The following is a 17,042-nucleotide window of genomic DNA, read 5'->3' as shown; positions in this document are numbered from 1 at the left end:
CCCGAGCATTTTTGTATTTCGCCGATGCTCGCTAAGGTTTTCATTTGTGAAAATCGGGGCAATTCAAGAAAGTGATGGGGAACGACACAGCAACGGATAGGGCAGGCGAGGGGCTACATGTTGGGCTGCATCTCAAGTTCCCAGGTCCCACTATTAAGCCACAATAGCGGCAAGAGTGGGCCCCCCCCGCACTGTCAGCATAAAGATCGTTCTCCTCTGCCATAGCTGTAACAGCTGTGGCAGAGAAGAACGATGTTAGCCCATTGAATTCAATGGAGCCGGCAATACAGCAGGTTCCACTGAAAGCAATGGGCTGCCGGCGTGCGCGGGATGAATTGTTGGGAAGGGCTTAAATATAGAAGCCCTTCCCTGCAATTCATCCAGAAATGTGTAAAAATTAAAAAAAAATACCGTATATACCAGCGTATAAGGCGACGGGGCGTATAAGACGACCCCCCAACTGTCACCTTATACGCCGGGAATACAGCGGAGCAAAAAATAAAAATCATTACTCACTTCCCCCGGCGTTCTGCAGCGCTGCTGCAGGATGTCGCTCCCTCCTGGCCCCCGGCAGAGCATTGCTTTCTGGACGCAGGGCTTGAAATCCCCGCCTCCAGAAAACACACGTGCCTTCAGCCAATCACAGCCAATGACAATGATGTCATTGAATGGCTGTGATTGGCTGACGGCGTGTGTTAGCTAATCACAGTAGCTTTCTGGAGGCGGGGATTTCAAGCCCTGCGTCCAGAAAGCAATGCTCTGCCAGGGACCAGGAGGGAGCGACAGCCTGCAGCAACGCCGCAGAACGCCGGGGGAAGTGAGTAATGATTTTTATTTTTTGCTCCGCTGTGTTCCCGGCGTATAAGGTGACAGTTGGGGGGTCGTCTTATACGCCCCGTCGCCTTATACGCCGGTATATACTCACCTTGTCCCGGCAGACGGAGTTCAGCGCGGCCGGCCTACAGTGGGTGTGAAGGGGGTGTGAGTCAGACCTGCCCCCTGATTGGCTCAGCGCTGAGTCTGACTCACACCCCCTTCACACCCACTGCCGGCCGCCGCGGCTGAACTCCGTCTGCCGGGACAAGGTAAGTATATGTGTGTGTATGTATGTATGTGTATGTACGTGTGTGTGTGTGTATATGTATGTGTGTGTGTGTGTGTGTGTGTGTGTGTGTATATATATATATATATATATATATATATATAAAAATTTATTTTTATTTCAACACATTTCTGGATGAATTGCAGGGAAGGGCTTATATATTTAAGAGAAGAATGATTTGTCTTCTATATGTTCTCAATGAGGTCGGCGCTGCTACCGCCGGCCCCGTTGAGCGCATATAGAGAAGAGAACAGGAATCGCAGATCGCAGATAGGTGCGATCTGCGATTTCTATGGCCTAAGAAGGACCGTTGGGGTTCTTGAAGCCTAAAATCACTCCTAACGGTCTCCCTATAGCAGCTCCGGCATCAACAGCACTTTCCCTGAACTATGTCAGAATGCATCTGTGGCGAGCCGCGGGAGGGGCCGATTTATATACTCGGGTGACACCTGATCTCGCCAGCCACTCACTGCAGGGGGTGGTATAGGGCTTGAACGTCGCAGGGGGAAGTTGTAATGCCTTCCCTGTCTTTCTATTGGCCAGAAAAGCGCGCTAACGTCTCAGAGATGAAAGTGAACGTAACCCGAACATCGCGTGGTGCTCGTCTCGAGTAACGAGCATCTCGAACACCCTAATACTCGAACGAGTATCAAGCTCGGACGAGTACGCTCGCTCATCTCTAATGAAGGCTATAAATGCAATCTGAAGAGTTCCGTATAGGCACACGGCCTTTAGAAAAAAAACAAAAGGAAAGTAGAAAATCCTTTGCCATCTTAAGTAGTGACCTATTATGCCAGTTTCCATCATCAGATGGCCAGAGTCGGGATACAGCTCTAAAATGCCCAATTTTCCTTCCATCGATGTCGCTTTACTCTTCATACAGCCCCACCCTTTTGTCTAGCAAGCATTTAATATTAAGGTTTCCAGGCACATTGTTCCAACTTTTATAACTCCATTTCATGCAGATTCATAATTTTGGCTTTTTAGTCTTAACGTCAAGTGCGGCAGGTATTTACCTTATCCCTATACATTATTGGGAGGGTTGGCCTAAGCAAGCGTGGACGTATATTACCTATAGACTTAGCGGAAACCAAATTCTGAGCTTGAAGGTTTTCATGTTCTCTCTCTCCCTCATCTTGCTTGCAGCGTGATGCTATACTTGCACTAGGCTGGATATATGAAGCTGGAGACATACTGTCCTCTTATGTTACTAGACACCACTATAGCCAATGACATCCTGGATCCCTTAATACTTTTTGCTTTAGTGTTGTTTGTGTTCATTTTTGTCCGCTCCATCCTGTTATTCGATGTCTTTCCCCCATATTGGTTCTTGCTTTCTTTTATTCGGTCTGGTTTATGATCTATCCGTGTCCCATTTGTTTCGGCCCCCTATAAAGTACTCTCCGCAGTGTCGTGTTGATGTTGTTGCTTTTGAAAAAAAAAAAAGGCCAATTGCTGCTGCAAAATAGGTTTTTACTGCATAAAGGATTTAGGGGAGCACTGCGCCTCATTTATCAAGACGGGTAAGAACTGGCTTGTTGTGCACAGCAAACTGTCACTTTGCAACTCTCATCTTTCTGGAGTGGTTACAGAATTGAATTGAAAGATGCGCTGTGATTGGTTACTGGGGACAACAAGCCCAGATTATCGGTTGGACAGCTTCGATAAATGAGGCCCCCGGTGTCTTTGATAGGAAGCTATACCCAGAATGTAAGCTGATCTAAGATGTATCAACTCTAAATGGCCCCTTTGGGTAATGGACTTCAGTTTATTCTCCTGCTAAGGCTGGAATCATACCTGCTTTAGCATTTCTTTTGCTCCGTCAGAGGAGTCAAACAATAAGAGTAACGGAAGCGCTGGATCCAGCACATGAAGGGCACAGAGAGCGCCCAGTGGACCCTCTTCTTTCCTTTTAGTGTAGTATGCTGCAGTTTTTTTGTCTTTGCCTTTGTGCCAAATCTGCACGGGATCCTCCAATGCAAATGTGAACAAAGGCTTTGCTGCTTCTTTCCAGTTCAGCTATGGTGCAAGGTGCGGTCTGCTGAAGTCACTAATGTCTCCCGTCTGTCTGTTTCTCTCTCTTACATATGTCCTATTCTAATTGTCACCTCTGTATACATCAGCATCTCAACACAATATGTCAGACGGGCTGGAAAATGACACTTCGTAAAATAATAAGTAAATCAAGCACCTAGAAGGAGTTGTTGGAAATAAATGAAACTTAATACGTTTGTTTGTAACGTTGATATAAGTAATTACAATATCAGAGCAAAAGGATAATTTAGTGCGGAAAACTGACCCCTTGTAGGGAGGCTCTAGTAACCTGTTGTACGGCCTCTAGCTTGGATATAAGATGTGGTACAGGCAGGCATGGAGGTTCTAGTACCCGGTTGTACCGCCTCTAGCTTGGATACAACATGTGATACAGGCAGGCATGGAGGCTCTAGTACCCTGTTGTACCACCTCTAGCTTGGATAAAGATGTGATACAGGCGGGCATGGAGGATCTAGTACCCTGTTGTACCACCTCTAGCTTGGATACAAGATGTAATATGGGCAGGCATGGAGGCTCTAGTACCCTGTTGTACTACCTCTAGCTTGGATACAAGATGTGATATGAGCAGGCACGGAGATTTTAGTACTCTTATACCGCCTCTAGCTTGGATACAAGTGTGGTGCGGGAGGGCATGGAGGCTCTAGTACCCTGTTGTACCACCTCTAGCTTGGATACAAGATGTAATACGGGCGGGCATGGAGGTTCTAGTACCCTGTTATACCACCTCTAGCTTGGCTACAAGATGTAATACGGGCGGGCATGGAGGTTCTAGTACCCTGTTATACCACCTCTAGCTTGGCTACAAGATGTGATGCGGGAGGGCATGGAGGCTCTAGTACCCTGTTATACCACCTCTAGCTTGGCTACAAGATGTGATGCGGGAGGGCATGGAGGTTCTAGTACCCTGTTATACCGCCTCTAGCTTGGCTACAAGATGTAAAATAGTTCAGCACTTTCCAATAGAAATCTATAGGTACAGGTTAAACCATGGCTGCAACATGCAATAGAAGCAGAAACCAAAGAGTGGCAACAGCATGCAAAATACATTCATTATCAGAAGTATACATACCTATAATAAATACTCTAACCACATTAATGAATGCAAGGTTCTTGGTTTATGATTTCGTCAAATCATATTGGCCCATCTACCAACGTCCAGGTGACCATGCTTTCAGATGGGTCATAATGCTAATACCAGGTGGTTTAATCTTAACCTGAGAAAGATGAGTACCTACCTATAAGAATGCTCCTCTCTTGGGACTAAGCCCTGCCATGAGAGGAACACATGTGGCTGCAGGATGTCCTGAACTTGTTGCTCAACTGTCATTGCGATGCCCCCAGACCATCACACCAGCAGGGGGTAGTGTGCCGCTCCACAGCAAAGGCAGGATTCAGACTCTCACCCCGAGGTCTCCGGACATGAACACAGACGTTTCTCAATGCCCAAACTAAACCTAGTTTTGTCGCTGTAGACAACCCGGTTCCACTCCACAGTAGTCTAGTTTCATCATTCACAACATGACGGTGGGTGTCAAGTAATGGGTGCCATGAGATCAAATGTCCTTCAGCCTGGAAATGGTTGTGACCGACACAGCGGTCTGTAACGATTGTGCCACCAGTCTCTGGATAGTGGACAAGGAATCAGTTGGAGCTGCTCTTGCTTGTCAAACGATCTTCACTACTGGTGGTCTGTCGAGGGCGTCCTGAGCCCGGTCGCCATGCTTGTGTGTGTGCCCTCACATATCCACTGGTCCCGAGACCTCCTAGCATTTTGGCCAGAATGCCCCAGGTGGCGGTAATTCATCAATACCACCATCAATTCTCACATTGCAATAATCCGCCCCTCTCAGACTCTCTTAACTGGCCGAAATCTCTTGGATTGCATCGTAGAGACGTCTAGTGGTCAACAAGTTCTACACAAGTGATAAAAGTGGCCGACTACACATAAGTAGCTTCTGACAGTTTTTGTAGGCCAAGGGTGAAACCAGCTTTAGGGCATCAGGTGCCAAGACCGCTCATCTAATCACACCTCAACTTTAATCATTTGCATATCTGCCTGAGATGGAATGGCATGCCGAGTTTTGCAGCAAAATGACAACAACTTCTAGGGGTTCGATTTTTATTTTTTAGAGTGCTTTTGCTCTCTTCGGCCCTCGTTTCTTTCTTACCGCGATCTAAAGGTAACTAGAACTGTAGAATACGAAGCCTTTCAGTAAAGGAAGGAATAAAGCCAGCAGTGTCTGACTGGTTTTAGGTCAAGCTGACTAAATGTATCTTACATTCATGGGTATAGTTCTCCCTTTACCCCAAATCCTTCGCTCATACACTTAGCCCTATTCTGCAGTCCCCTAACTGCTGGATGTTTCTAAGACGTTTTCCTTCCAAGGTCTATGTATTAATGCCGATTGCTGTTTTCATTCATTTTAGGGTTCAACTCTGAAAATAATTTTCCAAAATGTTTTGTAGGGAAAATGATGAACCTTCTCTGCGTATTCTAGTAGGTGCTACAAGCACAAACTCTTTCCATTATATGTTAGACTTGTACATCTCCATCAGTGAAATGGAGCCACCGCCTTGATACATAGACTTGAGCACTTGACCTCTGTGTATCCCCCCTCCACCTGGCATCATGCCTGCCCCACATGGCCCCCCTGCATGCCACTAACTGGTTTGATTAGTTATTAATTGGTTTGTGAATTCAGGCTCAATTCCATCATCATCAGCAGATGGCGGATCCTGATCTACTGGAAGAATCCTCTTCGCTGCTGGACCCAAGCGAGATGGGAAGAGGAGCGCCACTGAGACTCGGGTATGTCCGACAACTACACCACCTTTGTATCTAGTGTAATAATTTCATACATGGATGTGGGCAACTGAAAGGAGTTTTCCCATACATATCCTTTACGACGTATGATGTACCAAGCCTAACCGGAATACTTAGACTTCATAATTTTTTTTTCTTTTCCTCTTCTCCTAAAATACAAATGGCATGATACCTCCATTTCTCTCTAAATGCATTATATGTATGTAAAAACACTTAACTTCCAACAGGGGTTGTCCAAGACACTGAGACTAGGTCATCATTAGTTGATCGGTGGGAGTCTGGCATAGGATCCCCACTAATCCGCTGTCTGTTGGGCCACAGCACTGGAAGCAGTTAGCGATGTCCGTATTGCAACTACCTGGTTTGCCACTGCTTCCACTAAATTCAATGAGATCTGTGCCCATCTGCTTCCAGCACTGTCTGCTGTGACAGCTGGTCCAGCAGACAGCTTGATCGGTAGGGATCACGAGCACCGGATCCCTGCCAATCAACTATTAATGACCTATCCTGATCTATTATACAACCTGGTATGTTTTCAGCTTTGTGGCTGGTGTGATCAACCGTGAGAGGATTCCCACCTTTGAAAGGATGTTGTGGCGGGTTTGCCGTGGCAATGTGTTCCTGCGACAGGCAGAAATTGAAAACCCCTTGGAAGATCCAGTGACGGTAAGAAATATGCTTCCTTGGCCAGTAGTTAAAGGGGTTTTCCAGTAAAATACTATCAATGACCTATCGTCAGGATAGGTCATCAATTGTTGATCGGCCGGAGTCTGCCGCTCCTCGGGACCCCGCCGGATCAGCTGTGTGGGCGCATGCTGTCAGCGCCGCAATAACAGAGGTTGGAGGGGAAGCCTCCACACTGACCTCTGTGTAGTGGCTGGCGCTTGTAACTGCAGGCAGGACTCTCATTGATTTCTATGAGAGCCGTGCCTGCAGTTACAAGCGTCGGCCTCTACATGGAAGGTTGGTGCGGAGACTTCCGCTCCAAATACAGAGGTCAGAGCGAAAGCTTCCATGACGACCTCCATGTAGTGGCTGGTGCTTGCAACTGCAGGCATGGCTTCCATTGAAATCAATGAGAGCCGTGCCTGCAGTAACAAGCTCCGGTCACTACACAGAGTTTGGGACGAAGGCTTCCGCGCCGACCTTTGTGTTATTGCGTTGCTGTCAACATGAGCCCGCTCAGTTGATCTGCTGGGGTCCACCGCTCGGGACCCCGACCGATCAACTATTAATGACCTATCCTGAGTCTTTCGGCAAAGACTATCATTGGGTTAGCTACACCTGTTAAGAATTACCCTTGAACCACCTTGGGAAGAGAAAAGACAAGTGTGTGTAGATATGGGTAAATATATTATATGTATACACGTGTGCGTGCATCTAAGTTTTTCTTTCCCAACAAATTTAACCTGCTTGCCTCTTGAAGCTTGCTTCACCCCCGTCTTCTCGGACTACTCATTATACCATCCTGGGCCTTGGTGTAGGGTACATTTATGACTTGGCAGCCTTTCTGTGTTCATTTCATACTGTGCATTGTACTGCCAAGGAAGTGCCTTCAGCATGAGCTCAGTCCCTACTGATTAACAGATTGACTTCCTTATCCATATCTCTGTATCCAGTATACAAACACAGGAAGGTCTCTAGTCTATCTGCATTAAGACAGCTGTGCTGGAGTGTTCCCTACACTCGTGTGACCAGTCCAGACAACTCGTTATTAGCTCTGATTGGAAAGTAATTGTTTTGCATGTTTGCTACATATTGCCCAGTACATAAACATTGTACTTGGTTTGTACCCCCTCTACTGGTGAGAGGACTGATAACAGTAAAACTTGGAAAAATCTACACACTCGAGGCCAAAGAGATGCAAGGTCAAGGAAAGAACATCTCCAGAGACCACCAATTCTCTAGTCTTACATTCCTGTCGAATAGTCCACCATATCGTAGCTTCCAGGGTCTGTATGTCACATGCTGGAATGGAATTGGGTGTGTTATCTGGATTTTCTAATTTTCGGAGGGGCTTTAGGCTTTAAAATGTTTACTTCATGTTGGGAAAGGTGGCTATACACATTCGATGTGGATGTAAGCCGAATCTGCTGATATCAGCAGACCGGCCTGCTGTCTAATGTGTGTAGGCGGGAATGTTGACTTTCTCCTGAAGGTGGGCAGAGGTTGAGGGGAAAGAAGGATCAGGCAGTTGGATTTCAATCTGCCCAATCCTTTGTTCAGCTGAACGAGTCTGGAAGGAAATTGCATATTGGAACTAAATGACTACTAGAATCAAGAAGCAGGAGAAATCTTATAATAAGCTTGCAGAACTGTGTTAATGAAAGTCTGTCAGTAGAATTGTGCTATTGGCACCATGAGATGGGCACTAAAATAGGCAGTGGTAAGATGCCTTTATGTGTGATTCTAGCACTAACATCTTAGAGAAATCTTCATTCTTCTACCGCACATGCAATATACAAATGAACCCATGACTGTCCGATGGGCGTTCTTCTCTGTTCAGACTGATCCTGTGCTTCTGCTGTTAGTCTTCGTCAGCCCTGTCCATTGCACAATGACTGACAGCTCACTTCTGTTTGTGATGGCATAAAAGGAGAAGGAATCTGCCAATCATTGGGCAATGGGCGGGGATGAGAAAGACCAAAAGCCAAAGTACAGGACCGGTACGGACGGTGGCGTATTTCTCAGGGGAGAGATCAGGAATGTTGAGATGCAGCATGCTCAATCCTCCTTTTAATCCAATGTCTGCCATCAGTGGACAGTTGGGAGGCCCCCGTTCACATGACATTATTGGCCAAAACCGGTTGACTTCCATACAATGTGTATCCCCAGCTTTAATCTTGCACGTCTGTTGTACTTTCGACCGTAGTGCAGTCAGTGTTAAAGCGGTGAACCTCTTGGACTGCCAAGGAAGACAAATGTTCTCTGCATGAGTCATTGTAATTACACTGCTTATCTGCAGAGAACATTTGATGGGCAGTGCCAGATCAAAGCGCATTGGACTTCCTCCCACTGAAAATAAGATGGTCAGTGGCAATATGCCAAGGTACCTTGCTTAGCTAGTATATTCTCATGTATGCTGATATAATCTAATGGTCTTTATGTAGGTCGGTATGGGCAGTGTGAGACTACCTAACAGAATGCAGGACTGAAATTTTGCAGAACCCCCTAGTAGAGTCCTTGCTGGGCTCATTATAGATTTCCTATGAAATCCTAACCACATTTATGTAAAATTTACATTAACCCCCAATAAGGCAGAAAACAATTTTTTTTCATTTTAGTATTAAAAAATTCCTTCCCGACTCCAATCTGGCAATCAAAGTAATCCCCGGATCACCGACCCTTCTGACGTTGTTTAATGATTATAACATATAATATTTCATCGCTTAAGAAAGGCGTCCAGGCCCCTCTTGAACCCCTTTATAGAATTTGCCATAACCATGTCCTCAGGCAGAGAGTTCCATAGTCTCACTGCTCTTACAGTAAAGAACCCCGTCCTATGTCGGTGTAAAGACCTTTTTTCTTTATTTTTTTTAGACGTAGAGGGCCCCCCCCTTGTTACAGTCCTGGGTATAAATAGATGATGGGAGATCTCTGTATTGTCCCCTGATATATTTTCACGTAGTTGTTAGGTCGCCCCTCAGCCGCATTTTTATCTACACAATTTACACTTCTGACAGATGTATTTTTTTCCCCACAGCATGTAAATGAAATGCATTAACCCTTTGCAATCCAATTTTGCATTCAGGGTTTCCTAGGGGGCTCTCTCTTTCTGCCATCATACAATGGCGCCATCTGCTGGCTAGATCCAGTACTGCGGTGTGGGACATGTCTGGGGGGCCTCTCCATCAACAGAGCAGACAGTGTACTACAGTAAGAATACCCTGCCGGACGTCTTCTGACATTGGAGCTGTACAGCCTTAAATCGGAATGTCTTTAGACGTCAGACAGTGGATTGGAAAGGGTTGAAGGGGTTGTCTCGCGCCAGCAAGTGGGGTTATACACTTCTGTATGGCCATATTAATGCACTTTGTAATATACATCGTGCATTAAATATGAGCCATACAGAAGTTATTCACTTACCTGCTCCGTTGCTAGCGTCCTCGTCTCCATGGTGCCATCTAATTCTGATGTCGTCTTGCTTTTTTAGACGCGCTTGCGCTGTGCGGTCTTCTCCCTAATGAATGGGGCCGCTCGTGCCGGAGAGCTGGTCATCGTAGCTCCACCCCGTCATGTGTGCCGATTCCAGCCAATCAGGAGGCTGGAATCGGCAATGGACCGCACAGAGCCCACGGTGCACCATGGGAAAGGACCCGCGGTGCATCGTGGGTGAAGATCCCGGTGGCCATCTTGGTGAAGGAAGAAGGAAGACGTCGCAGAGCGGGGATTCGGGTAAGTAATATGTTTTTTTTTTTTTTTTTTTTAACACCTCCCTTGGGGTTGTCCTGCGCCGAACGGGGGGCCTATGGAAAAAAAAAAACATTTCGGCGCGAGACAACCCCTTTAAATCTCATCCACTATGGTGTTGCTATAAACGCTGATGATTTGCTACATGCAATGCCGTTGCAGAAATTCCTCGGGGTTTACGCATAATGGTGCTACACTTGTGTGAGGAGCTTCACTTTTCTCTTGTGGACAGTGTTTGGCACTTATTAAGTTTTAGCTTTTTTTTGTCTTGCAGTCATATATATACCTTTTTGAGACATTTATGAACTATTTTCCAAAGATGGTAGCAACGCTAGTAACCGTTTTCATGCGACAACGCCATGATTTGTATTCGCTGTAACTTGTGTTAATAGAAGTCTGTCATCCGATTCTAAGAATAAACTACTTCTACCATAAGACGTGGTGCAAATAACTACCTTTTTTATTATGTTGTTCAGATCTGCAACATAGAATTTAGCTCAGGATATCCGCAGTCCGGCTGGGATACTTGTGCGTATTAGCGACATATTGATGCAGACGGAATGCGCACATCTCTCACTAGCCCTACTAGTAAACCGTCCAATGGGTGGGCTAGGTTGCCTTCACATCTGTGTCCAGGGTTCTGCTTTCCTGCTCCTTTTGGGGAGCAGAAAGGGGAATCTCCTGGCTGAACGGGTCCATCTTATGACGGAACCAAACTGAAAAGAATGGACCCTATTGGCGATAATGGGGTACGTTTTATATTCTGCTCAGCTGCCTGGCATTTTACCGGAAGGAAAACTGTAGCGTGCAGCGCTATTTCTTCCGGTATCTTGTGCCGGACCTGCGACGGAACGTCCAACTGGAGGTTCTAGTGCAGATGTGAAGACAGCTTACTTCTACTCCTCTGGGATCGCTTTCCCCTTCTTTCAATAAATACCAATCATCTTGATTGACGTCTCTAGTTCAGGCAACCGGAGACGCTCTGTGTTCTAGATCTTCTGCACCACACGGAGGACGGTGCATGCTTATAACATCATGTATGATGGGAATGGATTAAAGGACGCTGCTGCGCATGCAGCATCCTCTGTGCAGTGAACTGCCATCAGATGGTTTTCCAGTAATTTGCATAATGCACGAGATAAGCGCTGAAAGTAAGATATTTCTGCAATGGAGAACCTGGTCAACAAAATAAAGGTGCAGTTGGTTGCACCACTATGCCCCACATCATAAGGTAGAAATAGTTCTAGAATCGGGTGACAGATGTCCTAAGTTTTCTTCACCTTAATTCATGGGTTTACTCTTTACAGGGTGACAGTGTCCACAAGTCTGTATTCATCATATTCTTCCAAGGAGACCAGTTGAAGAACAGAGTGAAGAAGATTTGTGAGGGGTAGGAGACAATTGTTGAATGAATTAAAAAAAAAAAAAAGAATAAACTGATACCGCTAGATAGACAAATTCATGCCATAGCATTACATCATACTGTGATCGGACAGGCAGTCTATCAAGCCACCCCACAGGCAAGGCTTGATAGGCATTCGGCCATGACAGCTATGGGGCCTTTTAGAAGGCCCCCAGCTGCCATGACATCCGCATGACAACCCGCGATCTCATCGTGAGGGTGCTGTATGGTTTAAATGCTGCTTGCAAAATTGACAGCATTTTAAGGGTTTAGCGGCTCCAATGAGCCGCGTAGCTTATCGGAGCTGTTGCGAGCGGGTTTTGTCTGTAAGAAACAGCCGGCGCCCGCCTGATCTCTCTTCATACATTGACCGCTGATGCAGGCCATCAAAAGGTGTATCGGTGGTTACCAAGGGGTTAAGGAATAGGATCTGCAAGATAGGTGAATACATGTATGATTACTGGGGATTTGCTTGTGAGTCCCTCTAGTGACTGAAGCAGTGAATGGAGATAGCTGAGCACTCTAATTCTGTCTTGCAGTTGTATTAAAGTGAAGAGGTGCACCTGCGTGTCCTCCACTGCCCACACTTTGGGATATGCCACAACTATGGCAGGGGATTCCTTCATCCCTGCAAGGACCGGGTTTGAAATATAAGCCCTTCCCTGAAAATCGTCCCTAGCTGTAAAATAAATAAATAAAATAACTCACCTAGAAGAACCGTCCGGCTCTTCTCTCCGGTCGCTGTAGTCGTCTTCTGTCTTCTAGATTGAACAATTCCTGCCCCCAGAAAGTGATGCCTCTGATTGGCTGAGCTCTGTAACCAATCAGAGGCAGCACCCAGCAGTCATTGAATGACAGCTGAGCACTTATATTTCAAGCCCTTCCCCAAAAATCATCACCGGGGTGGTGGTCTTCATTCCATTGCTTTCAGTGGGGCTGCAGCAGCGCCGGTCCCATTGAAAGCAATGGGATACCATCGCGGACCTCTGCCACAACTGTGACCGGGCATTCCCATTGGAGCTGCTGCTGGCCCCATTAAAAACAATAGGCGATATCACAGATTTTTCTTAGCCGTGCAAGGCTTTTTGAAAACATCGCAAATGAGAAAGAAACCATTGAAAATCATTGGTTTCATTAGCATGCGTTTTCACTCACTCTCCCATCGCAGAAAAATCTATTGCCAGCGGGTACGAGCCCCAAGGTAAGCTGTCAGTAAGATCACTTGGTGACTACTACAGTGGGCTGCATGATGTAATGAAAGGTGCTCTGATTGTATGAACTTATGTATTACTCTAAATCCCTGCAGTAGTTTCTAACGCTACTTGTCATAACCCTGACTCACAGTGATCCAAAGCAGGGAGAGCTGTTGAATATTCATCTCAGCGCATCGGCTTATTACATGGATGACCATTCAACAGACTGCCTGCCGTTTCCTCTAGTGACTAAAGCTAGGGATTTCAGGAGCATGACCCATGGCGATCACCAGGCCAGCTCCATACCAAGAAGGGGGATGTCATACCAAAAACCTTGGCTATGTTCTCTCTGTTTGGTTTGCTTTACTGTTGGTGTGTAGATGGATAGATAGATAGAATCTTACAAATAAATAAGTAATTTTTCTTTTGCATTACAGATTTCGAGCTTCTCTTTACCCGTGTCCTGAAACGCCACAAGAGCGCAAAGAGATGGCTGCAGGAGTAAACACGAGGATAGATGATTTGCAGATGGTAAAATTTTTAAACGGGTTGTCTGTTGAAATACAGGGGGTGGACAAAAATGTAGAAACGCTGTACAAAATGCATAGGATTTTAATCATTAGCACTGAGCTGCCCTTTTGACCTCTGCTTGGCCGGGAGCTTTCCCACCAAATTTGTGTTGACTTCATCTCTTGCCCTGCTCTGGGAGGTTTGGGGGAGCCGGCTGGGAAGAGCAGCTGAGTGACTCAAACCCCTGACCAATGGCACCTTGTTGCTTGGGCAGATGTTGACGTCTGCCTGGCAGCATCTGTGTCCTATTACCTCCACTTAAGTTACATGGAATTACAAATCCTATTTCAGTAAGGCCTGCAAATACCATTTTTAAGGCAAGCATTTCGTACGCTGTTTCCATATTTTTGTCCACCCCCTGTAGATATCTCCAATATAAGGAATAAATATTGGTTGGTAAAATTAAGTAAACCACTTCTTTCCATTCAGTAAAACAACTCTATGTCCTTGACTGCTCCGTTAGCTTTTTGACCTCACTGGTGGATAATGGAATTGTATACAGTACATTGCACACACAGGGTTCACTTAGTTTTGATTAGCTCTGGATGGGCATTACATAAATTTCCATAAAATATAAACCCCATCATGGTCAGTTTTTTTTTAAAGGGGTGTTCCCATCTTGGCTAAACATGGCTCAGATGGGAATGCTGCTGCATAAGCGGTGGCTAGGCTGAAGGAAACAGCCGAGCCATGCTGTTTCCTTAAAGGGATTGTCTCGCGAAAGCAAGTGGGGTTAAGCACTTCTGTATGGCCATATTAATGCACTTTGTAATATACATCGTGCATTAAATATGAGCCATACAGAAGTTATTCACTTACCTGCTCCGTTGCTAGCGTCCCCGTCTCCATGGCTCCGTCTAACTTCAGCGTCTAATCGCCCGATTAGACGCGCTTGCGCAGAAGGGTCTTCTGCCTTCGGCTCGATCTGGCACGAGCGGCGTTCTGGCTCCGCCCCTTCTACGCGTCATCGCGTAGCTCCGCCTCGTCACGTGTGCCGATTCCAGCCAATCAGGAGGCTTAACCCCACTTGCTTTCGCGAGACAACCCCTTTAACTCCGATGGGAGTTAGGCAAACGGCGTAGTACAGAAAGCTTTGCTGTTTCTGTAGTTTTCAAATTGGGGAAAAAGTATAGCTTGTCATGCTACTCTGTGTAATGCTCATTGACTTCTCTGGGAGTTAATAACATACTGTTTCCATCCTTGTTGCTACCACTGGCCACCACATTCAGGGTGGCAGAACAGAAGATAGGTACAGGACCCAAAGGTGGGAGACCCATGCCTATCTGACTTTATGGCATATCCTGTGGTTATGCCATGAAAGTCTGAGATGTGAATACCCCTTTTCAATTTCAGGTTCTTAACCAAACAGAAGACCATCGCCAGCGGGTCCTGCAAGCTGCTGCTAAAACAATCCGAGTCTGGTTTATTAAGGTCAGAAAAATGAAGGCCATTTACCATACACTAAACCTGTGCAACATTGATGTCACCCAGAAGTGTCTGATTGCAGAGGTCTGGTGCCCGGTGGCTGATTTGGATTCCATCCAGTTTGCTCTCAGGAGAGGCACGGTGAGTGCTGTTTGTTGAAGACTTTGTCACTGGTTTGCATCAACATTCTCTATTCTTAATGTTCACCTAGCTAGACAGACAATGCATTATGATTTCATGAAATTGACTCTAATCTTAGCCTCTTATGTATATTTATGTTTGTAAGTTCATGTGTCTTTCAGGAACATAGCGGATCTACTGTCCCTTCCATCCTAAACAGGATGCAAACTAACCAGACCCCTCCAACTTACAACAAGACCAACAAGTTCACGTATGGTTTCCAAAACCTTGTTGATGCCTATGGTATTGGCAGTTACCGGGAAATAAATCCAGGTAATCCCAACCACCTTTTTTAGAAGCTGCTGTATTAAAGGGAACAAGTTCCAAGGTTCCACCCTACTAAACCATTCCCATTACATTTTCATCCTTTTTTTTTTCTTTACAGCTCCATATACGATTATCACCTTCCCTTTCCTGTTTGCTGTAATGTTCGGTGACTTTGGCCATGGAATCCTGATGACACTGTTTGCAGTTTGGATGGTCGTAAGAGAAAGCCGGATTCTGTCACAAAAAACTGAAAATGAGGTATGCAGTCTGTTATTGCAGGGGTCCCCAATTCCAGTCCTCAGGGACCACCAACAGGTCATGTTTTCAGAATATCCTATGGTAAGAACACCTGTGGCAATGTCTGAGGCACTGACAATAATTACATCACCTGTGCAACACTGAGGAAATCCTGAAAACATGACCTGTTGGTGGTCCCTGAGGACTGGAGTTGGGGAACACTGTGTTATTGCATAGATTAATCCTAGAATGGTAGAGTTGGAAGGGACCTCCAGGGTCATCGGGTCCAACCCCCCTGCTCAGGGCAGGATTCACTAAATCATCCCAGACAGATATTTGTCCAGCCTTTGTTTGAAGACTTCCATTGAAGGAGATCTCGCCACCTCCCATGGCAACCTGTTCCACTCATTGAGATTAGTGTGAAGGCTTAAAAAGGAACCAGTCAGGTCCTATGAGCATCATAAACCAAGTTTATGGGCTCGTAGGACAGGAAGGAGGGGCGCTGAGTCTAGAAATCTGCTTTTTATACTCCTAATTTCCCTGTCCCTTTGTTGTCCACATGGGAAGCCGCTACTTGGTCCGTGCATTGGACTCCTCTGTGTGTGCACACCTACTGAATGCAGAGACCAGAGCAATGTACGTACCAGGCGGACTGTGAGAGAACGGGGAAGCAAGGGAGTATAAGAGGCACATGCCTGGACTTGGCAGCCCCTGTCCTTGAGCCCATAAATTTAGTTTTCGTACTCGTAGGATATGACCCCTAAAGAAAGTTGTTCTTACAGAACTTTAGGCAATGACTGGTAAGGACAAAACCATATTGTAATTTGGCATTATCGTTGCTCAAACATATTGGAAACGCTCCAGGTATTTAATTATTCAAGGCTTCGCAGTAGTCTGTCAGTGCAATGTGGGCTCTGTAAAATTAGAAAAAAAGACCTGCCTCTCCATAGGGTGGTGGAGTCGGTACCATACTAAGTATTGTGTTTACATGACTGTGGTGTAAATGTCATGTGCAACTCTAGAAAAGTATGTTTTCAGTATATTTAGAATATACGGCTGCTGCTAACTCTTGGCTAGTGAAGAAACCACTGGGCGAATTTTCAGGGTATATAGAGAAGGGTAAAGTGAAAAAATGTCCCCATTGGGACATTATCATACAAGAAAAGCTGCTGGTGCATCTTCTGAAAGAAGGGGAATGCTGTTCGTATTTCCTGACCCGACGTTTCAGTTCATCCCAAAGATTGAGACGCTATGCAGGCCAGTACAATCCTGAAACCTCCATGTCACAAATTCAACAATGTTTTACGTTGGCTTGAGGATAAGGTGCATTTTCTTGATGGAAGTATTAATATCAATACTGGTGTCCCAGAGGAAAGG

At 45.8% G+C, this 17,042-nt stretch overlaps 1 protein-coding gene across 4 annotated transcripts in view; it reads left to right on the top strand.

The window, feature by feature from the left end:
* ATP6V0A1 (ATPase H+ transporting V0 subunit a1) overlaps positions 1-17,042 on the top strand; it is a 79,575-nt gene that overhangs the window by 29,178 nt on the left and 33,355 nt on the right. For 2 of the 4 annotated variants that reach the window (XM_066585883.1, XM_066585884.1), the window contains exons 6-12: positions 5,860-5,966; positions 6,521-6,647; positions 11,699-11,781; positions 13,424-13,517; positions 14,910-15,122; positions 15,284-15,434; positions 15,547-15,686. In XM_066585883.1, the coding sequence (XP_066441980.1) occupies positions 5,860-5,966; positions 6,521-6,647; positions 11,699-11,781; positions 13,424-13,517; positions 14,910-15,122; positions 15,284-15,434; positions 15,547-15,686 (915 nt within the window). The remainder of the gene's footprint in view (positions 1-5,859; positions 5,967-6,520; positions 6,648-11,698; positions 11,782-13,423; positions 13,518-14,909; positions 15,123-15,283; positions 15,435-15,546; positions 15,687-17,042) is intronic. The other 2 variants (XM_066585885.1, XM_066585886.1) reach the window with 1 other exon arrangement.

The sequence above is a fragment of the Eleutherodactylus coqui genome, chromosome 13, assembly GCF_035609145.1.
Source record: "Eleutherodactylus coqui strain aEleCoq1 chromosome 13, aEleCoq1.hap1, whole genome shotgun sequence".
Lineage (NCBI taxonomy): Eukaryota > Metazoa > Chordata > Amphibia > Anura > Eleutherodactylidae > Eleutherodactylus > Eleutherodactylus coqui.
This window is presented reverse-complemented; position numbering and strand designations above follow the sequence as displayed.